Genomic DNA, 24,533 nt, shown 5'->3' with positions numbered 1-24,533 from the left:
TTGATTTATATTAATGGTTCTAATGGATCCAACAGGAGTAACCTGCAATATTAAAGTAAAAATTATATTTCACAGCCTAGGAGGAGAGCTGACTAACCCCCCTTTGCATGAAGACGCCTAAATGGGCCTGAGGACATTTTTGTAGCATGTTAGACACTGTACAGCCAATTAATAGGGGCTTTGCTCCAAAGTGGCAGCCAATCAGGTCCGAGGAGGGTATCGCCATGAGCGACAAGGGGGTACAGCAACTCGGGAGGAGTTGGTCTGCATTGGTGCAGGGGGTCTACACTGATCACATCTCCTATACACAGCCTACAAATAAATAGTAGGAAAGACACAACAAAACAAATACAAAAGTAAACCACATAAGTTTTATTGTCTTCCATATGAATAAGCTATTTTTCATTTCCTACATAAAAATGTTTTTTTGTCCTTTAACCTCATGCTAAGTATGGCCTCTGCGATGGACCTCATGCGTGTCTGTGTGTGTGGGTGTGTGTGTGTGTGGGGGGGCATCATGGGTGTGGCTGCGTGCCTGTTAGGGCCTGGGCAAGGGGGAGGGCAGATCAAGGCAGGATCTCACTGGGGGAGAAGCTGGATCCCTCTCAAGTCCAGTGCCATTCCTGTTCCTGCTGCCTATGTGTATCCCACTGAGCACAACTAAACCCAAACAAGCTGCTGATTTAGTGTTGTGCAGAGACACTGTCCACATTCAGCGATGGTTGTGATTTTACAAACCCCGAACAGCAAAACTCAATTCAGCATCACCCTAACAGCCTGAAGTTTACCTCTCACTGCCCAACAGATCATCACTTACAGCTCTATACCTGTAACCCTTCTGTAGCTGCACACAAGCAGTGTTTCTCAGTGCTGAACTTAATGAAAAAGATGCAGGGTCACTTTCATAGAAATTAAAACTGCATTTTCAATTAAAAATAATACATTCAAATCCACATGATATGCATATTAAACACTGGACAAAAGTCACCAAAACGGTGGCTGTAACATCTCACTGGCAAACAGATTAACAGTAACAAAAGATGTGATCTTTGGTGAAGATTCAACAGAGATCTCCAGCCTTCAGCTGTGGTGATGTCCCTCTCTCTTTCTGTCACACACACACACACACACACACACACACACACACACACACACACACACACACACACACACACACACACACACACACACACACACACACACACACACACACAGGTTTGTGATATCTTTCAGGTGACCCTCCATTCATTTCCATGGGGAAAAGTAATCCAAAAATGACAACCTTAATCTCTACTCAGCCCTAAGCTTAACCACGAATAACCAAACAATATACAGACATTTAGCATTTTTAGTTGTTTGATTTTAGTCACAGATTTTTATAAAATTGAAATGAAAATGAATTTTGCAAATGGTCCTCACAATGTAAGGTATATCTGGACCACACACACGCACAGCCCATGTATTCATATCTTTTATGGGGACTCTCCATTCATTTCTATGGGCATAACCGAAGTCCCAGATATTACCTTAACCGTAACCATAAGTATGGAAACAATACAAGACTTTTGGCACATTTAATTTTGATTGTGTTCACAAATTTTTATAAAATGTGGTTATCCTTGTGGGGACTGAAAAAATGCTCCCACAAGGTAGAAAGTTACAGGTATTTCAATATTGTGGGGAAATCTGGTCCACACAATGTACTGATTTAAATAAAACAATGCACACAGACACCCAGACACATGCATGAAGATGCATGCACACACTGATGGCAGATAAAGACAACTTCATTGTCGCTTACATGAAAAAGATCACATTCAGGGAAGAAGTGAAAGGACATCAGTTAATAAATGCACTCAGTAAAAACCCAAATGCTCTCCTTTACAGTTCAGCAGGAAAAACAGAGTGGTCAGGACAGGCTGCGTCTCATCCACTACATGAAGAAACATCCATCCATCCATCCATCTATCCATCGTATTGGGACAGGGACACAGTGTGTACACCAAACAGCCAAGAAAAATAAAAACTTCTTGTTTTGACAAATTGCTGGTAAAAATGAAGGTTGCAAGCTGGGTCAGATCCAAACTGAACCCAAACCCAAACTTCTCAACAGGTACCCATGTTGAAAGAAGCAGAACAGACAATATAAGTGCTAAACCCTGCAAATACCTTAACCAGGCATTAGTATTGAATAGTCTAAGTAAAGGGAGCATAGCAAAATGCTCCCAATACCATTTACATCACACATAACCGAAATGCTCACAATCAGACAATCAGAGTCCACAGAACTCAGTCACGGAATAGGCCGCATTTTCTAACCACAGACAACTCTACTTCCCCAACTGTCATTCAGTTTCTCCTATTGGAAAAGAGAAAAGAAAATAAGCAAACCTGAGATGTATTTAGATGACTATTCCGTATTTTAGAGCCTCATCTTTACAGACCAATCTTGGGGCAGGTTCTGTTTACATAAAGAAAGATTACATGTCCAAACGAACAGCATCTTTCTACAAGGGGGCAAAGCTGATTAGGACCCACGCTGGACACATAGCCACCCCCCAACCCTTTGCTGGTGGAGCACATTTGTGTGCATTCAGCACAAAAACACATATGGCAAACTGGCACAAGTTTCTTTCTGTCATTACAGTTTAACGAACTGACGAAGATGACACCCACAATCCCTCGCTCCGAGTGCAGCTGATAGGTGAAGGTTCAACCTTCACCTAACAGGCACATTCCTTTTCATTTCATTTAAAAATCTAATATCATTCTATGGAATAAAATAACAAAATAAAAAAAAAGTTTTCCAGTTTAAAAATCATTACAATCATTAATTACAATTGCATGTTTATGTTCAATGATACTTAATAAGATGAATAATAAAAAAGGATGACAAAAAAGGAGGAATGGGGGAGGGTGGGCAGAGTCCGGGGTCTGCTGTCTCCAGGAAACGAGTCCGATTCTGATCCACTCAGGACATGAGAGAGAACTGGTCCTGCTCGATGGGCTTCTTGACCCAAGCGCCGAGGCCTGCCTTTTGAAAGGTCTTCATGAGGGTACGCTTGGCGTTGTGGTACTCCACCGCCGCCTGCTTGGCCTCATGGTATGACCCAGGCCGCACCGCGCGGATCCGCAGCGTCAGGGACAGCTGGAGGGGGGTCAATATCGAAAGAGAGACTGAGTCGGCAGGACAGGCACAGGCGAAGCAGCTGCCCCCCTTCCCTTCCGGGAGAGTGGAGACTTGCAATAATGCGGTGTACCTTGGTGTGCAGCCGCAGCCAGCGCCTGTAGAGGGCATGCTTGCAGAGGCGCGAGGCCCGACCCATGTCGTCTTTTCCCGTGGTGGCGTTGATGACTTCCAGTGCCTGGTCGCCCACCGTCCAGTTCACGCTGAAGTTGGGGGCCTTGCCTGGTTGACGGGCCTCTGCATTACTGATCCCTGTGGGCATGGGTAGGATTAGGAGCATTGCTTAAGGTCTCATCCTAATAAGATTAGTGTAGTGCCCCAAAGCACTGACTGACTGCTATTAGAAACTGACTCCCTAGATGGTTTATAAATGGTCCATCTGAGTGGTTTATGCACCACCTGCAGGATCTTGATGACTTTACAGACTGCCCGCCTGTCCAGGTCACACATTGCATGCCTGACCAGTTTACAGACCACCCACTTGTCCACTTTACAGATAGTCCACCTGACTGGTTTACAGACTGCCCACTTGCCTGGTATATAAACCACCCCCCCCACGTCAAGTTTACACAATGCCTCCCTAACCGGTTTACAGATGACCCACTTCACTAAATTACAGACCTCCCACTTGCCTGGTTTACAAACAACCTTACTGACTGGTTTACTGATGGCCTGCCTAGTTTGCACACCGCCCGCCTGAGTGGATGGTCTCACCACTAAGCAGGGGTTGGTTGAGGGTGAAGGTGGGAGGCAGGGCCTCGATGTCCGCAATGCGCTGGTACATGGCGCGGGACAGGTGGTCAGCATGGTACAGACTGCCCAGGATGATGCTGGAAAAGTAGATGGGTTCCGTGAAGTGGCACATCAGCGAGCCCTGGACCCCCACCACGTTCCACCTGGCGAGACCAGGCAGGAAACAAGGAAATGTGAAATATTTCATATTATAGCTGCAAGATTTAGCTACAGACCAATTAGAATGAGAGGTCTACATGAATCAGACCCCCACTTACGTTTCACGTAGCAACTTGATTGATTGGTTGGTTTTAGTATGTACATGAAAACTGATTTGGAGATATGATTGACTGGTTCGTTTTGTCCTGATTATAATGGCTCACCTGGCAATCTTGTCACTGCAGGACATGGTGAGCAAACGCTCACCCTGAAGGACGCCGTCCCACGTCTGAATGGTGCTGCTGGAGCGCACAGGGATGGTGCCCTCGCCTGACTCTATCTTTGTGCGCAGCTGCCCGCGCGCCTTCCTATTTGGATGTCTGTCACCCTGGTCTACAGGTGTGGGAAGGAGAACAACAGAAAACCAGGACAACAGAAAATCCAGCAAGAGGCAAATTCAAATGTGATGAAAAACAAGGGTCGGTCTGAAAAGCAGAACAGTTCCATTCTTGTCTGCCCCGACTGCATCACTAACTTAAAGGTGACGAGATTATACCTGTTGGACCTGAAATACGGTCATCAGTGGTACAGCAGCACTGTGAGGCAGCCAGTTCAGGCCTGGAGGAACCACAACCTGTTACCTGCATCTCTGATGCTACCAGGGATATCTCACCGCCCCCAGCTTAACAAACATGCTAACAGACAAAACGACCAAGAGGTGTAGTACTTAAAAACCAAGTCTGAATGAATGAATTCATTTTCTCTATGCACCTGTGAAAATGTTGGGACGGGAGCTGCAGCCCCTACCTTCCACACCAGCCTCATGGGGCGAGAAGATGCGAGCGTCCCCGCAAGGTGAGGTGCTGATGTAGAGGTGGAACTGCACGTTCTCCTTCAGCTGGTAACCACGCCCCTCACACCTGCTGAAGATGGACCTCTGCTGCTCCTCCTTCTTGTTGTGACTGCCAGAAGACAGGAGGGAGAATTGGGGCCAGGGGCAGGACAATGAGGATCGAAGGAGGGGATTGGGGAGGGGCAGAGAGGGATGAGGGAGGGGCCAGAGGCAAGGCAGTGAAGGAAGTGGGAAGGACCAGGGCAGGCCAATGAGGATCGAAGGAGGGGATTGGGGAGGGGCAGAGAGGGATGAGGGAGGGGCCAGAGGCAAGGCAGTGAAGGAAGTGGGAAGGACCAGGGCAGGCCAATGAGGAGAGTGGGAGGGGCCAGGGGCAGAGCAGTGTGGGATAGGGGAAGAGCGGTGAAGTACAGAGGAGGGGGCCATGGACCGGGCAGTGAGGAACAGAGGAGGGAGCAGGGGTGGGGCAGTGAGGGATGGTGAGGAACCAGGGTCAGAGCAAGGGGCAGTGGGCATAGAAAGCGTTGGTTCACAGCTTTGCTTTTCTGGAATATATCCTTTGACATCCAACATCAGCACAACTTTAACTAAATAGCGAGCAAGGCTGACATGATCATCAGGAGGCTGATCACCTGAGGAAGGGCTCCAGCTGCGAGTACAGGAAGCGGATGAGCGAGCGTCGGGCGATGATTTCGGCGTGGCAGTCGTTCAGAGCCAACCCACGGTCACTCATGTACTCGCCATTGATGCATTTGGTTCCCGTGGAGATGCAGATCACCTGGGCCTCTTTGCAGTTGGAGCCTGAAGAAGGCAGGAAGGGGGGCGGGGATGAGGGGGTAGGTGTGAGTGAGATGGCTCAGTGAAGGAGCTTAAATAAACTCAAAATCAGTAAAAGAAGAAATACACCGGTAAGGGGGGGTGAGTTCCAGCTGCCCCAGAAGGGCAGCCTCTGTTCTTCAATGGTCTACCTGTCGTCATAACAACTCCTGCCAGGACTTTCCGGCGTGCGTGAGGTGAAGTGAAGTTATCCGTCAGCTCGCTGAATTTGTCCACAACCAGGCGGGAGACGGCATCTGCCAGGACCTGCAGGACACATACACACAAACACACACACCTCAGGACTGGGGAGCCACGTTGGCCAAAGAGGCCACCGGTTTGAAGAGAGGACTCCACCTGTGGCAGGTGCAGCTGCAGGCCCTCGCGGGGGATTGGCTGGCGGGAGGGTGTCTGATCTAGCTGCATGTTGAAGAGTGCAGATAGCGCAGCCTGTGCAGCACGCGCCTTTGCCAGCTTCTTGTTCCGCCCAGAGCCCTGGAAGCTGCGCCCGTCCACCATGACGGCCATGACGAAGCTCTTGGCATGGCTCTCACCACTCTCCGACACAAACTCGTACTTGAGACCAGGCCGCAGCTCGTTCAGGATCATCACTGGGTTCTTCCCACTGGCTTGGGGAGATGGAGTGGGCGGTAGGGGACGGCTCAGTGTAGGAGCACCTGCAGGTGATGACGGGTACTTTCCCAGTGGGGTGGGGAAGAAGGCAGGTGGAGGGGGGGAGGGCGTTTCAAAGCCATTGAAGAGCGTGTCAGGGAAGTCGGCCTGGTCGGAGGTGAAGTCGGTGGTGACGGCAAGCGTGCGGCCCATGGCCAGGTGCGCCTCACATGCATTGGGGAACTGAACGAAGGAGCGCAGCGCTTTCTCGGCGGCGCATAGCTTGGCTTTTTTCTTGGTAGGACCCGAGCCCTCAAAGAGCTGCCCGTTAACCTCGACAGTCATGACGAAGACGGGTGCATGCACAGGGCCTGTCTGCGATTGTAGCTGGTATTGCAGCCCCGGCCGGATCTCGTTCAGCTGCATAAGCGCATTCTTGGGCAGCACTGGTCCCACCGTCTTTTTACGCTTTTTGGGCCGGAACTTGGCATGGGCTGATCCGTTGTTGCCCTCCTCAAGGGGACGCTTGCGGCTGGCTCCACCACTACCATTGGGGAGCTGTACTGTGTCACCCCCTGCTTCCTTGGAGGACACATTACCCAGGCGGCGGTTTTCCTTCACATCAGTGCTGCACATACCTGGGGGGGTCAAGACAGAAAAACAGGGGGGTGGGGAGGGGTGACCAACTCCTTTAAGTGTGTCTCCTAGCAAATGTGGGATATGTGTGAAACTAACAAGACACATTCATTCATTTCATGTTCATTAAAGCAGGATGTAAAAAATGAACATGGTGACACAAAAGGAGAAAGAGGGAAATAGACAGTTAAATATACACAAAGTGGAGAAACGAAAATCGTGTATGTGAGGGAAGCCCTGGGAGCAGGATGCACAGGGATCGCCGCCTCTCAGCCTAGTACCTGGGTTGAGGCATTATAGCTGTTTAGCACACCCTGCTGAGAGCTTTAACCCCTGCTTTGAGGACCCTAACTACGCACATGGTCTCAGCACGGCTGCCGTTTGTGTGTCCCCCTCCCCCAGCGTCCAGCTATCACAAGGAGCATGTCTGCATTCTTCTGGATCTATCCCAGAAGCTGCCGTTCCTCACTACAGGAATCATATTGATCAGTTAAGCGGCCCAGGACTCACTCATGTTCTCCTCCTCCTCCACCCTGTCCATGGCTGAAGATTTCTGTTGACCTCGAGGCTGCCGGGCCCCTGCCCGACCTGCAGGGGGCGCACAGAGATGGAGACACCTGTTAGACTGCAGGAAGTGACCCCCAGCTGTCAGTCCACTGGCCCCCAGGACTGTTTTTGACTGCTGCAAGATAAGTTCCTCCCTGGGGTGGCACTACTGCTGCCCTGATCCCTCCATTTGCTATAGACTGATGTGGGCAACTGACAGCTGAAGGGGCACAACCAGCATGGGCCGAAAGGAAAGCAAGACCGTCACATGGCTCACCCACACCTGACTGTGGCCAATCACCAGAGAGAGTCAGACATGGGGGTGGAAACAGGGTCCCTAAAAGAAGAATCTGAGAGTGACAGTAACATGATGCTGCCAAGTGGGGGGAGGCACCCCAAAAGATCCCACCGCCAGCTCCAAGGTGCTCACTAGTGAGCGGCAGGAAGAAGGACAAGCCAGTGCTGCGGCGTGTCACGATGCAGTGCATCCCTGCTGTGCCTCTCAGCATGCAAGACTAATGCCTCCCTCTTCAGAGCTGTCGGTCACCCAAAGCCTGATACATCACAACAGCCACAGGACACGTGAGAGCCAGTGGTCGCACCTGTGTTCCAGTAGGAACGCCCCAAGCATTGTATGCCTTAGGCTGTTCGGTCAACAGAATGCCTTCTAAAGCCTCAGGTCACGAATGCAGCTCTTTCTCAGGATGTCAACTCACCATGCTACCTACAGGTTTCTCAGACAAGCTGCACACATAAAAACAGACTGGAGAACCAGCCTCTTCGCACCATCACTGCAGACAGGCTGACCTACCTTCAGACATAGCTGGATCTCCGACACCTGGAACAAGAGGAGAAAATGTCAGCAAGACCTGGCATTGCACCTGCTGGTCAAGCCAAAGGGAATATGAGGTGTGTACCCCCCTCCAACTCTGATGTCTTGCATTACCAGAGGGGATCCTGCCCCCAAACCAGCTTCAGACACATCACCCTCCTGCCATCGTGTTACACGTCGTCCTTGCCTCGGGATAGCTGCTGCTCTGCCTGGTTAAAAATGACAAGCCATGGCAGCTAGATAATAACCCCAATACAACACCCCCTTGTCCCTTTGGTTGGGTTGGTGAGTCTTCTCCCTGTAGTGTCCACTCCATGAAAGTGAACCTCATTCTACTTTAATCTTGAGCCCTATTATTGGATTTCTGTGCCCTAATAGCCAGTAACAGATCAGAATGGCTCTGTCAAGGGTGATCACACTGCACTGCTAAACACAGTTATGGTTTGTTAAAGACTTCCAAAGGTATTTAGGAGTCACCTTATCAATAAAAGGTCCATTTTTGCCACCCAGAGAATCTTCCCTTGCGTTGTTTCAACCCTCACTTTCCATGGACATAATCTTCCTAGACCATTAACATGAAAAACTTCAGTCCTGGTGAAGTTAACTACCTTTCATAACATACAGGAGCCAAGAGAATAAGTGTGGACCTATACAGCCTGCAAATCACTCTCACTATCTTCACACATTTGTTTTCTGGCATTTTAATTTATTTGCCTGAGAATTGTCACAAACAATCTTGATTTTTAAAACAAACACTTACTTATCAAAATCTTTACATCTCTTTTTCCACAGTGCTTTAATGAGAGGAAATGAGGCAATATTTCTGTAATAATCAGTCTCAGTAAACAATAGTTAAACAACAGGAACTGGAAAAGCTGACTGGGCCTGATGACCTGGCGAACGAGTCAGTTACTGCAGCTTATGGGTCACATGATGGCTGACTATGCCCATAAACAGTGGGACAAATGCGAATCCAACTTAAATGGATCTTTTCTGACAAATTACCATCTGCCTCGATTGATCACACAGTAAATAAGGGACCCACAGATGTTTTATGCCTGAGAGTACATGAAAACATAAGAGTCCATTTCACAGGAAGGAACACAGACCAGCTAATGAGTAACGAATAATATACAGGCTGACTAAAACACAATGCAGGGCTTGTCAGTGTTCAATCAGAGCTGCCAGTGCGGTAATTAAAGCCTGTTAAACAACACAGTACAAAAGCAGGTATTTCACACTAGCAGACGTGATTACAAAAGGCTGGGAGATGAGACAGATTACAAAAACGTTCTAAATGACTCTTGGACCTTTTTAATTACCTCTGGACTGACTAAAAAAGCTCCTGACAGTGACACAGAAAAATCACCTGCTGCTCCTTCAGACTGAGAGCTGGGCTTCAAACTGCCAAAAGCCTAATTTCCAGGGACTTCAGAAACCAAGCAGGCAGCAGGAAGAGGCACGGAAATGAGAGAGAGACTGTGCAGAGTAGAGGAGTTTGCCTTCAACAGGAAGGAAGCTGCTGTTTTACCTTGGAAAGACTGAAATTACCCAGGGGTACAAATGTCACATTATAAAACACAGAAGCCGTTTGAAGAAGAAATTATGCGGGGAGACTGAACCTGCACACACGTCACCGACAGCCCGGCAGGGGCAATCCCACCCACAGAATCCCAGGGATTCATCATACATCAGGAAGGCACCAGAACCTCAAGCGAGCCACTGCTAAGGTGGTACGGAGGCCCTTCTGTAGAGCAGTCTTGAGAGAAGAAAGGCACATTTCCTGCCTAGGTGATCGACAGACCTTTATTATAACAGCCCCAAAAGGACATGAAAGCTAACAGTACGATAATTGGATGGATATGGCGGCCCCTGGCTGCTCTCAACATCGATGCAGACTCCATCTGAGACTTTACAGGTCTGCAGGGAGAGGTGGGAGGGCATTAAACCCCCCCAGCAGCACCATTTATATTAACAAACCGGTACAGACAAGGATGCCTAACTGAAGACAGATTACGGTTAAGCTTGAGGAAGACCCTGTGCCGATTACTGCTCACGGTCCCACAGAATGTTGTACTTGGACTGGAATAACATGTTAAGCATGTTGCCATGTGATCCAAGGGTATTTTAGTTGGGGGGGGGGCACTGGTGTTCTGGAAATAGGCAGCTTAGGTCAAGCTGTTATAGGCTGAAGGCTGAGGCAGCCTGCGATAAAGGAGCCAAATTAAGGCACCAGATCCAAATGAACTCAAAGGCAAAACATCAGGAACCTCATGAGACTAAGGCGGGTGAGCACTGGACCCAGGAATGTCACAAAGTCCATTTTGTAGAGAAACAAGCGGATTACAGCAATACTCTGAGGAAGTGGAGCCGGAACTAATAGAAGACCTCACAGTGCTGAGCTCATTGTACAGAGTCAAAATATTACAGCAGCATCACAGAAAAAGCGTGAGAGATACATGTCCCAGAACACCATCTAACACACACAAGGAGCATGACTGAGCCAGGCAGACAGACACAGGGGGACAGAAAAGGAGGGGAGAAACAGAGGATAGAGGGCGGCAGACAGACAGAAATGAGAGAAACACACAGAGGAGAAAAAGACAGGAAAGAGAGTAACAAAGAGACAGAGAGAGTGACACAGGGAGTGACAGAGAGTGACAAAGAGACAGAGAGTTGCAGGAGGACAGAATGACAGATAGAGTACCTTTACACTCAGAGCGTCTCCTGCGCCTCCGTCTGGCCCTCCCTCGTATCAGGCAGAAATAGGCTTCCATGTTGTGGGACCCACTCAGGAACAGGGCCATGTTCTAAAGTGGATGTGGGACCTTCACAGACATCCCCCCCCAAAGTTCCTCTGTGCTAAAGCAGCATCAGGAGCAACTGTGAGGAGCTGAGAGGATCCATGAGGAACTGTGAGGAGCTGAGAGCTCTCTCATGTCGATCTTTCTCATCAGTCCCTTTCTCCTCTCTCTCTCACTCCCCTCCCCTCCCCTCTACTCTACTCTCTCCACCCCTCTCTCACTCACAGATAGAGTCTCGGGCTATGGGTGGGGGGATTTCAATCAGCAGGGGCAGGTTAACCTTCTGGGGGGGGAGGTTCAGGAAGCCACACTTGACTGTGGGGGAGTGTGGGAGGAGTAGTCCCAGGCTGCACCCAGCTGATCAGGCCAATGCTGCTTGTTCTCCAATATCTCAGGGTCTGGGTCTTTGCTGGACCATGTATGTATGTCAGTCTTGGGTTCCACTCAGACTCCCTGGCCCCACCTCCTGATATTCACCTACCTCCCCCACCAAAACAGCACTGAATCCTGAATGACACCAGCACCACCGAGGCTTTCTTCAGTCACAACAAAACTAAAAGTGGACACAAACAATTACTGCACTGAATGTCTAACAAAATCTTGGAATAATGTTTCTGGGAAGTGCCCCCTATACACATGTGGCCCATTTTGGATTTTATTAGAATGAACAAGATTTATTAAAAAAAAACCCTCACCACACACACACACACACGCACGCACAAGTTGGTCTTACTATCTAAATTCATTTCTTGACCCTTAACCCCTACACTTTTGACACTTTTACTTTTTTGATTGCATTCACAGATTTTTATAAAACTGAGGTTATCCAAATGGGGACTTGAAGAAGTGACCCCAAAAGTAAGGAAGTTTCAGGTTTTACTGCACTTTGGGGACATTTTGGTCCCAAAAATGTCAAACACACACACACACGTAGGGTATACCTATCCTTATGGGGCCCGCTCATTCACTTCTATGGGAAAAATGCTAACGCTAACTATGACAACCTTAACCTCCACCCTGCCCTAATCATAACCATAGGTAACCAAGCAAAATACAAGAGTTTTTGCATTTTTTGTTTTTTCATAGCAGTCACTGATTTTTATAAAATAGAGTTTCCCCTTATGGGGACCAGGAAACCAGTCCCCATAAGGGAAAAAAAATAGATATTTATCATGTTATGGGGACATTGTGTCCTCATAAGGATAGTTATACCCGCTCGCTCGCTCGCTCACACACACGCTCACACACACGCTCACACACACACGCTCACACACACACACACACACACACAAACTTCATGGATGGGCTTTGTGAAAAAGGCGAGGGCTGGGCAGGCCCCGCCTCGTTAAGGGGATGTAAACACCCCGGCGTGCAGATGGGGAGAAAACAAGGCACAGATGCGGTAGTCTTCCAAAAAGAAGAGGTAACTTCATTTTTCAATGCCTTTCCAGCCTCACCTCAAGCTGTTGCCCCCACTATTGGCATTCCCACAATCATTACAGGCCATATAGCGAAAAGAAAAGAAGCTCCCTTACTCTAACCCCCTTTCCTTATATACTGATTCCCAATAGGTTAATTGGGACAGCCTAACTACAGGGGGGAAATAGATTTGAGTGTCATATACTGACAACTTACAACACATACTTTTAACACCAAACATAACAGAATAGATGGCCATTAGTGACTACATTCCCCAGATCTTCAGTACATCAAAATTGCACAAAAAAACAATAACAGACATAACATCACTCACCTCTCCCCCCCCCCTCCTGTGCCAAACCATCCCCTTCCCCCGTTCCACCATTGGCAATAAGGGAACCTTCCCAGTGCGGCGCATGCTTCCGCAGGGAACCAGTATGCCGAGGGACCAGAGAAAGCAGCAACCGGTGTGGAAGATGGTGAGACTTGTCTGCATGTTTACATATAGTTCTAAATTTGCTATGGCCGGTGGATGAAGCTGGAACAGTGGGTACTTCACTGTTCAAAGATGTTGCCATAAATAAATGAATGAGCTGAGCAGTAAACTGAGGTGTGGAACTTTTACTGTTCTGTGAGCAAAGGATGATGGGAAATGTAGTCTATGCCAATTTAATGTGCTACCATACGTATGCCACCATTACTCCCCCAAACAGAGTACCGGACACATTTACACCCAAACACTAATAGCAACCAAAATTCAAAAAGTGACCCTTTCACTTTTTACAGCTTGTAAAATGAAAATTAAATTGTTTGCAAATCGGCCACAAGATGGGGCTGCTGTTTGCTATGAAATTATTTGCCGACAGGTTCTGTCTTAGGATCTCATTTCTGAATTTGTATGTCTAACTTCCTATTAACTGAAAGCTGATTTACTATGCACTCTTTCAATGGCATGTGTTACTAGAACTAAAAGTAGGAGATGCCCCCATTAACACCCGCAGGGGAGGGGCATTGATCTGAACCAAAAATACACACAATATTGCTCTTGAAGCTGTGTGGTTTCTATATAATACCTTCAGATAAGTTGTAGAGATTGTACCAGTGCTACGAACACTGGAGGCACCGAGAATGAGCCCATCAGATGTGACAGTTGGCATTTTCTCCTAGGAGATCGTATGACCAGGGTTTTGCATGACTTAAACCATGCATTTGTATAGAGCACCCTAAGTTCGGAAGCCCCTCCTGCGCACAGTCACTACATTAAATATTAAATAAACAAGTTCCTTATTTAGGAGATGCCAAAGCAAATCTTCTGACTCTACTTTCTAGCTATTTATTTAGCTTTTGAAAAATGTGATGCAGGGTAGGGAGGTCAGCTACAGTCAGCTACATCTTAATGCTGGCAGTATGATTCTGAACCTGGATGATTTTCTGTAACACGCAGTTTAAATGGTTTATTTCAAGGTTTATTTCAACTGCCAGTCCCTTCTGGAATGTGAGCTAGCGACTTTCCTCTGCTGTGCCCCTGCACTCGGTTTCTGTCCAGTGAAAGCACAGAACTATCTGGGTCTGAGTCTCTGTGCAATCATTATGTGCAGAAGAGTAAGGTGTCTAAATGACTTGTTAGCAAGGAGCAGAGCCATGAGCCCCAGGCCCCAAGCCAAAATCAGGAAGACTCTCATCTGTCCCCCCCACCAGCCCTCCAAGATAGACTGATAGCCCAAACACAGCAGGACCTCAGACTGAGCTTGGCTATGATGCCCATCCCCTGGCAGCCAATGAGAACCCAGAATCCTCTGATTGCCACAAGCACTGAGCGCCACGTCCAGACACAAGGGGGCAGGATGTCCAGGGACATTATTGCTGAAAAAAACCCTGTTGTTATATTCATACTCCTTCTAACTCGCACTGATAGATTAAGGAACAAAGAACACTGGCAATTTAGGGAAATCAGCTGCCTTAATGAATACAGAGAACTTGGAAACTCCACACAGACAGAACAAACCCCCAACCTGGGAGGTGTGAGGCAACATCGCTATCACCATGCAGCCAAGTACACCATTATCCCAACATTATATACCATAAGCTTAAAAATAGCTTTTGCAAGAAATTCTAATGAAAATAATTCTCATTCTGTAAATAAATGCTGCTCTGCTCTCTCCTACTAGAGAGGGTTGCACGGGTGAGGGAAATGGCCAACTACAGAGTTACGCCAGATTTCCAGTAGGGGCCCCTGCTGTGTCACTGGCTCATGAAGCTGCACACTTAGCAATTGCTTAAGATGAAAATATGTACTAAGCAAATAAAGTGAAAGAGAGATGGAGGGAGAGAGGGAGATCTATAAAATAGAGTTTCCCCTTATGGGGACCAGGAAACCGGTTCCCATAAGGGAAAAAAAAACGGATATTTATCATGTTATGGGGACATTGTGTCCTCATAAGGATAGTTATACCCGCTCGCTCACACACACACACACACACACACACACACACACACACACACACACACACACACACACACACACACACACACACACACACACACAGACTGTAACCCCACCCCTGTAAAACTGAAAACTCATACAACACAAGTTGTTGGACTATTACTTCCTTCAGAGACTGTCACTGCATGAATGAACACCAATCAAGCTTGGATGTAGAACTGAGATCTACCCCACCACTTCACAGAACCGGTAAAAGGGCCTGGCTGGGCTCCCTGTCCCCGCCCCCCCACCTCTACTCCCACCCTGTGCAGAGCGGGTATGTTCATATACATTCATGTGCACTCACACACAGGCATATTCTCTTTATCCAGAGAAATAATTACATTTCCGAAATCAATCAACTACATGTGTAATTATACCCACTCCAATATGTAATCCATGGGGGGGGGGGGGGGGGGGGACTTAATAGAGTTAGATAAAACTCATTCGCCACCTCTGCAGTTAGGTGGGGGGGGGGGGGGGGGGCTGAATTTCAGTTGGTGCCACAGCCAGAGAGCAGGAAAAACTGGAGGTTCCTCAACTGGCACACAGCATTCAGTGGGACGGACAAGAAAAGGGTTGAGGCCTCCTTGAGGGTGAGGGTGCTGAGCCTCACAAGAATGGTGACCTCTGAGACAGTGGTGCACTCAGGCCAGTGAGCTCTGTAAGGGTGGTGACTTTCCTAAGCGTGATGAGCTCTGCAAGGGCAGTGACCTCTACAAGGGGTGTGGGTGGCATCAGGGCGAAGGCCTCTATGAGGCTGATGGCCTGTATTAGGGTGATGATGGTGAGCTCAGGGAGGGCAAAAGCAGGGTCCTCTGTGAGGGCAATTAGCTTTATGAGGTTGGTAAACTATCTTAGAAGCTTGAGCTCCATAACGGAAGTGAACTCCACTTGGGTGGGCTGCAGGGCATCTGCCAGGACCCTGCTCACATCAGACACCTTAGAGACCCACCCGTGCCAGCTCTCGGGCGTCGTACCAAACAGACGTTGGGCAGAGACGCAAGTCAGCGGGTGAATTATCTTGCTGAAGGCAAAAATTTGTTTAATTAGCACTAAGCTGCCCGTCTGGGCTCTCTGGACCAGTATGAGATGCAACATTTACCCAGTCTGAAGATGCACATGGAGATCACGATTCAGAAGCAAGCCCAGGAGATAACCAAATCTGCTCCATTAACAGCCTTCTGGAAGGAAGACAGGGCCCCAGTGCTGACCGAGGTGACAATGTGACTTCAGAAAACTGGCGGTGAATCAGAGGCCCGGAGACTGGCATTGGGTCTTTATCCGCGTCACAGGACATGTGTGGGTGTGCAGGCCAGCATCTGGACCTCTTCAGGATCATAATGGCATGGTGCTCTATTCCTGAAGGCAGCCATCGGGCTGCCATTAAATTCAACCTCTCTGTAACACTGACTTTGACTGGCTTTCAGTGTCATTAGAAACATATCAGACATCATGTGAGACATTTCAGTTTGATGATGATGATGATGGTAGAATACGCCACATGGTCCAAATTTGAAAGCCCCCCTTGCACTTCTGGCATTTTGAAGAAGACTGTAGTTTGCAGAAGAAGCTCCATGATTCATGAGAAAGCATCTTGTGATTGGGACCAGCGTTCAAAAAGGCCACACCCTCCCAGAAACCCTCACCGCTGAAACCACACTACAAGCTCATAACTTTAACTGGATGCAGACTGGCAGCCATGTAATGACCCTCCCCAACTCCCCCCTGCCAGCCCAATATACGTAGGCATTTGAAGCCTGATCATTTACAGCCCTTGTGCCGTTTCACGCTATTTAAGATCCATATAGACAGAGCCTCAGCCAACTAATCACATTACGGGGGAACACGATGATCATTAGCTAGGGCTAGAGTCAGGAAAATGTCCTGCCCACAGGATATAGAGGGAGACCATCAAGAACTCAGAGACACCATACCTGAGTCACAGTGTGGCTCAGCACATTCTCAAGGGGACAGATTCATATCCCTAGTCCGTGCAGGTCCACTGCTGAGTCAAAGAGTCCAGACTTGCAGTGAGCTAGCAAGAGGCAAAAGCCGGCTTCATATCAGGGCTGTGCAAACATGGACCTGTCTCGTTTTATTAAGCACATGTTTACGGTCTTCTTACCAACAGGTTTTTATGATCCAGAGAGGTCTGTTGAGGACTAGTCATCCAGCACAGACTGAGCTGAAGACTACAGAAGGTGCTCAGCAAGAAAGATATAATTATTCAATAACAAAAAGGCTGTGTTGCACACACGTGAACTTTGTTCTGTCCGAGGAGGCAGAGAATTGGGAGTCAGAGGTGTCCCCTTGTAGCTTTAAAGGATCCCTCTGCACTCACAGAGATCTCATCCAACATCCAGCACCACTGTCCGGAGGGCTGGCTTCTAAACCGTGAGAGTTCAGTCTGTTAGACCAGTGCTTCCCAATGCAGTCCTTGCGGGAACTGGGAGGGAGCAAAGACATGGACTGCCTCTGGATCCCCGAGGACCTGATTGGGAAATACTTGTTAGGGAAGAGAGAGCCACCTCCAGACGCTCACAGCACCACTACTCTGGCTGATCTGGGTGATGATTCCCAGACTCGATCCTTGACTTTGACACCTCCCTTACAAGTGTTTGGTGCAGCCTTACCTCCCCAGGAATGAAAACCAGGTGGCAGCATATACTCATCGGAAACCACAGATGGCAAACACCGAAGCAGTTTCCCTCATACCTGGAGCCACAGCCCGTGTTCCAATCAACAGGAAGAGCATTTCGACGGCACTGGCAGAAACAAAACCTAGCTCTCGCTGAGCGGGAAATCGGACCAGCACGTGACATTGGAACATTCCACACTAATGGTAGACAAGTATTTTTTGGTGAGCAGAGGGGTGCTGGGGGAGTGTAGGGTCTCACAGCCGCGTGTTGGCGTGACAGCAGGTCATTAGGCCCGGTGCAGTCTCTGCATGAACTCAGGTGCCAAACCGCCTTTCCACCCCGAGCCAAACGCAGTGCTTATAAGGGTCACGGACAGGACAAGAAGCAGAGGGACCCTCCACGTTACCATCAGGGCCCAGTGCCATGCTGCAAAGCCACCGCACCATTCTGAGCACTAATAACTGCTTATTTTAGATGATTCTGACCTCAAAGGCGAGGATGATTCATAACTGCATATCTCAGAGCTTTCAGCATGCAGAGCCAGTCCCACAGAACTTTGGCTCTGATTCTGGGTCCAAGACAGATGAACATTCAGGGCAAAAAGTGCATGTTTAACATTACAGGTAGATGTACCACTATAAAAGCCACAAAAACGAAGACAGCACCAGTTTCTTGAGTAAATATATCAAGCACAAGGGCTTGCCGCTTGAAAATTGTTGGTCCACAGAGACTCCCTAATTTAAATAAAGTCTGTGATTTTACCCTGGAGGTAGAAAATAACTAAGAAAGGGTACCACTTGGTCAGAAGTGAGGCTCCATCACACATGAATCCATATGGCGACCAGGCTGCACTGCATTTCGGGAAACATTTCGGTGTTTTGTCTCCTACGATTTCTGCCCATCTTCATGCCTCAGAGGTCACAAAAGGCCTCAGTGGAAAAACCTGAACAGTAAAATCAAACCACCACCTGTGTGGGTAACGCCACCCCCAGTAGAACAAAAATACCATCAATCATCCAGTAACCTGTACAACTGCCTGTACAATCTTCACCGCTACGCGCCCAGGCAAGTAACTTTGCTGTTTCTCACGACCACGGACAGAGGCAGAGGCAATAAGACCCGCAGAACCGGGCAACCCAAACACAGACAAACATGCTCACATGCCTGTCATCCATATAGCTGAAATCACGCTAGACTATATAGTCCAAAGGAGGAGCCTGGTTCTGAAGAGAATCAGCTGTCTCTGCAAACGATCCAGCCAAGCACAAAATCTGCCACCTGTCTGAAAACTGCCCCTACAAAGAACCCACAATTCCCCCTATTCTCAGCAAAACAATCCCCTCAGGCTTCAGTCCATTCACACATACAATGCAGAAGTCTCCACATACAACCTTAAAACAGGTGTGGCCAACCTTTTTTATAGTGAGAGCTACTCAGGGGTGGAGGGAGGTCTTTTGATGGCACTATCCATTAATCATATCACAATCGACTTGGTCACGATCGATGGTTAGGCACCCCTGCCTTAGAAAGTAAACACAGAACAAACACTTATAACAAAAGTCTCAGGTAAACATCTTACCCTGACATTCTGCATTATGAAAATTACTTGTGTTTGTGTTTCATTGGAACATTTCCATAAGAATAAAAATTCACCTGTCCATAGTGTATCAGGAAAAAGAACATTTCCAGAAGAGGGGGCAATGTTCAATCTCTTCTTGGGTCGTGCTGGGTTCAAAGTGACAGGATCAAAAAAGGGAAATAAGTCGTCAATTGCAGGTCCCATCCACAGGACAACAAGAACAGGATCATGAAGTAGAGCTGTTGCTTTGTCCTTCATTTCACAAAATCACAGTAAGAGCGTGTGAGATCAGCAGTGCTTTAAATGCAGACCTCAGAGAGGCAAACGAGTGGTGTGGCTGTCCCAGTGACACTCTCAGCAGTGTCTAAGCACTGCCTCTCTCCCTGTGCTCCCCGCATCCCTCCACCAGCCCAAAGACATGCAACCTCAGCAATCTGCTGCTGTGATCAGCCTCCCCGTATTAGCATGGTGAAAAAGAGGGCCGACACTGCAGTGGGGTTCACCTGGGGTCACCACAACCCGGAAAACTGGGAGACCATCTGAGCAACACATAGGACAGTTTGTGACTAGCAGATCATGAAAGGCAGCTTGTGATTGACAGGTTCTGAGATGCAGCTTGTAACTGGCAGCTTGAGAGGGAGCATTTGATTGGCAGCTTGGAGAGGCAGCTTGTGATTTGCAGGTCATGAGAGGCAGCTACACCAATTAGTTGTCAGAAACCCTTTCATTCCTGCTGCCCTCATTAGAGAAAACACACTTGAAAGGCACAGTGCTATGGACAATCTGTACATTTCTATTTTCTCAGAGTGTCTGAGTGATGGTCTCCAGGGAAGAGTCCGTATCAGATCTCATTAATGAAAGCATTTATCCTGTATGCAATCTGTCTATTAGGATATATGATCTGGTGCAGGGGGGAGCAGGCGGGTGCCTCAAGAAGACAGTCGTTCATCTTCATGAACCTGCCCATTCCTGCCAGTGATGTCTTAGCGATCACTGTCCATTCTGCCACCCGGGTTGCTGTGGAAAGCTGGCTAAAAGGCTCCGGAATCTGCTCAGATGGAGGATACGGGCTCAGTTTATAGGTGGTGCCAATCATGATACATGATCGTGGTACAATTTCTCACCCGAGAGGCTTTGAAGGTCTATGGAGCTTTTCAAGCAAGAAGAGTCTGGCCCCTCCCCCTAACATATTTTCCTGCACACGTTTCCATAGAGGTGATCATACACACCAACCTCATTATCTCATCACCTGTCAGTCCCCACGGGGACAAGGGACACAAACCGTGGCCCCAAACCCTTCCGGGGGACCGAGCCCTTCCACTCGTCACAGAGCTTCACAGAGAGAGACGCCCCTGTTACAGCATTAGCAGCATATTTATATGCAGACTCCATGTCTAAACACCTAAAGCCAACCATTAACATACAAGACACTATGCACTAATTGGAACAATTTAGCCCCTGCTGGCTATGAGCTCAGCGCCCTTGGTTTGAGAGATACCGAGGTGCTCCCTCGCCTTTGAGTGTCTCTGCGGGGGTCCGGATTTGTAGCCAGAGGTAAATGGCAGGTTAATCTCACACGATATTCAAGAATCATAGCAGGAATCCAGGAGGCTGAGTAGCTCATTATTTCCACATGAATTAGCTGATCGGCTATGTTCATAAGCAGGTAGCTTCTCTTTACAATTGACATTTTGGTTTGTTGTACAGGCATGTGTTTGTTCAACATGGGTGCCATAGGATACGACAGCATTCCGTTTTTGTCACATTACTTGGAGGCCACAGGCCATATGTACATAGGCCCCCATTTCAGCACCCTCCCACCCTAGCCATGAGAATCTCACAAGGGAGGGGCATCAAACAGACAGCAATATGTACTGCTGAGAGCAACCTTCACATTCCACCTCACCAGGCAATAAGTGCGTCCCAAATCATACTTGGCCTAAAAGACAAGGTGACCAAAATCTACATTTCATGTTGAACATTACATGCACTAATCAGCAAGGACTGTAATACGATAAATGCTATATTGGGAGAAAGACTGCAATGGCTGAAATGGTCTGAAGGCTGTAATGGGGTAATGGCTGTATCAAGGTAAAAGCTGAAACTTGGTATTGGCTAAAACAGGGTAAAGGCTGTAACTGGGTAACGGCTGTACAGGTTGTAACGGGGTTATGAGGTAACAGCTGTACATAAAGGCTGTAATGGGGCAACACCTATAACAGGGTAACGGCTGTAACAGGGTAGCAGTTGTAAAGGCTATAACCGTAGTGATAGAAAAAGGACTGTAATGGGTATGAAACTGCAGTGTAAGCTAGAAATAAAGTAAAAGAGAATATCCTCTCTGGACTGGTTCCGGTCCATTTGGCATTTAGTTTTTTCCCTTTTTAACAAAAGATGGATGTGCGGGTCCTTTCTGAGTTACGTACAAAATAGGCAGGTTGCCCATGGCGACGCTGAGGACAGGCTTCTGTGGTGGGATGAAACTGAGCGTTCGGGTAAAAAAGTAACACTTTTCTTGTTATCCAGGGCTGTGGCCACTGAGTGAAAATGCTGGGCCTGGACTTGATTAAAAAGAACATTGGCGGTTGTGGGATTTTTGGGGAGGGGCTGTGTTATTTATAAAGCACAACTACACCACTACAAACTCAAACCCAAAGAATGTACTATGACTGGAGGATAGAAGGAAAGAGAACAGACCACTTGGGCTCCCTCTTGGGTGTCACTACTTTGGCTGCAAAGATCTGGCCATGGCTGCTATTCTCATCTTCTCATCACCATATAGTGGCAGGCGCCTGGGTCACTCTGGCCGCATGATAAACAAACACATTACATGCGGGTGTGCTTTCAGAACAGGCAGCTTCGCTCCCCCGTTGCCTACCTTCCATTTAACAGGTCACTCTTCTAGATTAATTACAAAATCAGTCACTCGGAGACCCATAAGCATCACATGGGACAGTCACATGGAGAGGGAACTGGCAGACAGCACATTCCACCACAAGTCTTGGTGCAGACAACACCAAGGTGGGTGGTGTAGCAGATACTGGTCTAGCGGCACAGAGGCTACAGTTGGGATCTTGATTTAATTAGTGACTGGACTGATACATGGCAGCTGAAATTTAATGTAGACAAATGTTAATCCATGCACGGAGCAGAAACATGAAGTACAGATATTTTATGGGTTCTACTGAAATAAAGGAAGTTGATTATGAGAAAGACCTTGGTGTGCTGATTTAATGCTTCCATGTCCCACTCTCGCCAGTGTGGGGAAGCAAATAAAAAGGCCGATAGTATGTTGGGTTACATCTCTAGGTATGTGGAGCTTAAGTCAAGGGAGGTGATGCTAATATTATACTTGGTAAGACCCCACCTAGAATATTGTGTGTACATTGATACACAGCATCCACAAATACCATAATTCATCCCCCAAATTCACAAATAAGCACTGAAAAGCAAAACAGCACTGAATACATCTGAGACATCCACGATCATACACAAGAGTTGTACTTCAAAAATTAAAAAACATGGTATTTCAGTACCAGAATGACGCTTTATGAAGCCTTTTACTTATTTTTAACACAGACTGTCTATAAGGGCGCCTTTTCTTGTTTGTAAACAGTCAGCAGCACTGATTCTGAGACACTTTCCAAGAGTACAGCGAAGTCTACTTTAAAAGGTGACGGGTAACATGCGAAATAACAGTGGCCGGACCGGACTGGACCGAGGACCTTCCCGGCCAACGGACTTCCTCCGGGCAGATGGTAACTCCACTGCGGCAGTAATAAATCCGTCATTGCGCCCGGCCCGTGTCTATACGGGTGCTAACTAGCTTCCACCTCAGGTCAGTCCCCATGCTGTGCGTTTTTTAAGAGTGGGGAAAGCGCGGCTCGGTGGCTTTAAAACCGCCAATGAGTCCGTACTACGCTGTAAATATACTACGCTGTTTACATCGCGTGGGTGCAAAACCGTATGATCGGAGCGGACGGCAAGAAAACGGGCTCCACTCTAACATCAGGATGATGCAAATATGAAATAACATCAACATTAAATTCAAAATAATAAACACCTTAACGTAAAGGGAGCGCAAACGTTTAATAATGCATTCAATTCACCTTAATAAACGCCTTAATAATGCTCTGGACAAATCTTAACACGCGTCGTGTGTTTCTCAGATTAAATCATGCGGGCTAAATGAAAAAATAATACAAGCAGGATATGAAAGAGAAGCGCGGATTTGCCTTTCTGTGCAATATTTACGCAACACTGACTGTCCGGTCCGCAAGTCGCTAAGGTCGTGAGCCGCGATAATACAGTATCACAATATTTCAGTCTTACAATATTAATGTACTGCAAATTTTAAGTAAGCTGTTATAGTATTATTTCAGGAATACGTCAAGGAGAGCACAAGTTGGAAGAAAAGCTGTTACCCACGTATTCACTAATCGATCAAATAAGGGGCATTCGTTTATACTCATGTCCCTAAAAAAAAGTAGAAAACCACCAAACTGAGTCCCCAGGGCAGAGAAACACCGTATTCCATTTTAACGTGAATGCGCCTTAAACAGTGATCTGTTTCCTGTATTATGATAAATGACCTGGGTGCTCAAATAAGACAAGGGGACTTACACGTACGGCAAGAAACTGACACCCGGAGATGATGTGACAGGCAAAGAAACAGGACAGAAAACAGCGAAACTGCTCTGCTAGCAAAGAGCAGAAACACGCATTAACTGGTAATTAAAGTACTACACGGAACTGCGATTTAGCTAAATAAAAACAAACAAACCCGAATGTAAAGCAGAGCGCTCCCGAGTGTACCCGCATCGTTGGCAAGTAACGGGCTTACGGTGACTGCTGATGTGCGGCACCGGTGAAACGTGGCCGAAACGTTATTCAAGCATCGCCGGTTCTCCGAAGCATCTCCGCGGGTCGAGCTAGGACGCTGAGCAGGCGCGTACACACATCCGCCAAGCGCGCCGCTCGCACTGACAGTGGAACGGCCTGTGATTCCCTCAAGGCGCTGCGGATCGTGGATGCGCACCGAGAACACAGGCGGGCTCTTGATTGGGCGAAAGCGCGCGCACCACCCCGATTGTAAAGACAGTAACAGTTAGGGCTGCGCGGAACTGATTGGGTAGTCTGAAGGAGGCATCATTAAGATGGGAAGACAGATGTACTGGTTTGACCCGTCAACATTTTTATTAATTTGTTTTAAAGTAGATTACAGCATTCATAAC

General features: G+C 47.8%; 1 protein-coding gene across 12 annotated transcripts in view; it reads right to left on the bottom strand.

The window, feature by feature from the left end:
- Positions 1-357: 357 nt before the first annotated feature.
- The window catches only part of LOC125745643 (double-stranded RNA-specific editase 1-like), a 32,829-nt gene continuing 8,653 nt past the window's right edge, over positions 358-24,533 (bottom strand). For 2 of the 12 annotated variants that reach the window (XM_049018681.1, XM_049018715.1), the window contains exons 2-10: positions 8,353-8,379; positions 7,506-7,583; positions 5,900-6,997; positions 5,564-5,732; positions 4,886-5,040; positions 4,303-4,471; positions 3,902-4,083; positions 3,261-3,439; positions 358-3,148 (exon numbers count right to left, since the gene is read on the bottom strand). In XM_049018681.1, coding sequence (XP_048874638.1) covers positions 2,972-3,148; positions 3,261-3,439; positions 3,902-4,083; positions 4,303-4,471; positions 4,886-5,040; positions 5,564-5,732; positions 5,900-6,997; positions 7,506-7,583; positions 8,353-8,379 — 2,234 coding nt within the window. In that variant the 3' untranslated portion in view covers positions 358-2,971. The other 10 variants (XM_049018733.1, XM_049018706.1, XM_049018751.1 and 7 more) reach the window with 10 other exon arrangements.

The sequence above is a fragment of the Brienomyrus brachyistius genome, chromosome 1 (assembly GCF_023856365.1).
Source record: "Brienomyrus brachyistius isolate T26 chromosome 1, BBRACH_0.4, whole genome shotgun sequence".
In the NCBI taxonomy this organism is placed as follows: domain Eukaryota; kingdom Metazoa; phylum Chordata; class Actinopteri; order Osteoglossiformes; family Mormyridae; genus Brienomyrus; species Brienomyrus brachyistius.
Note: the sequence above shows the minus strand (reverse complement) of the source record. Positions and strands in the feature narration are given on the sequence as shown.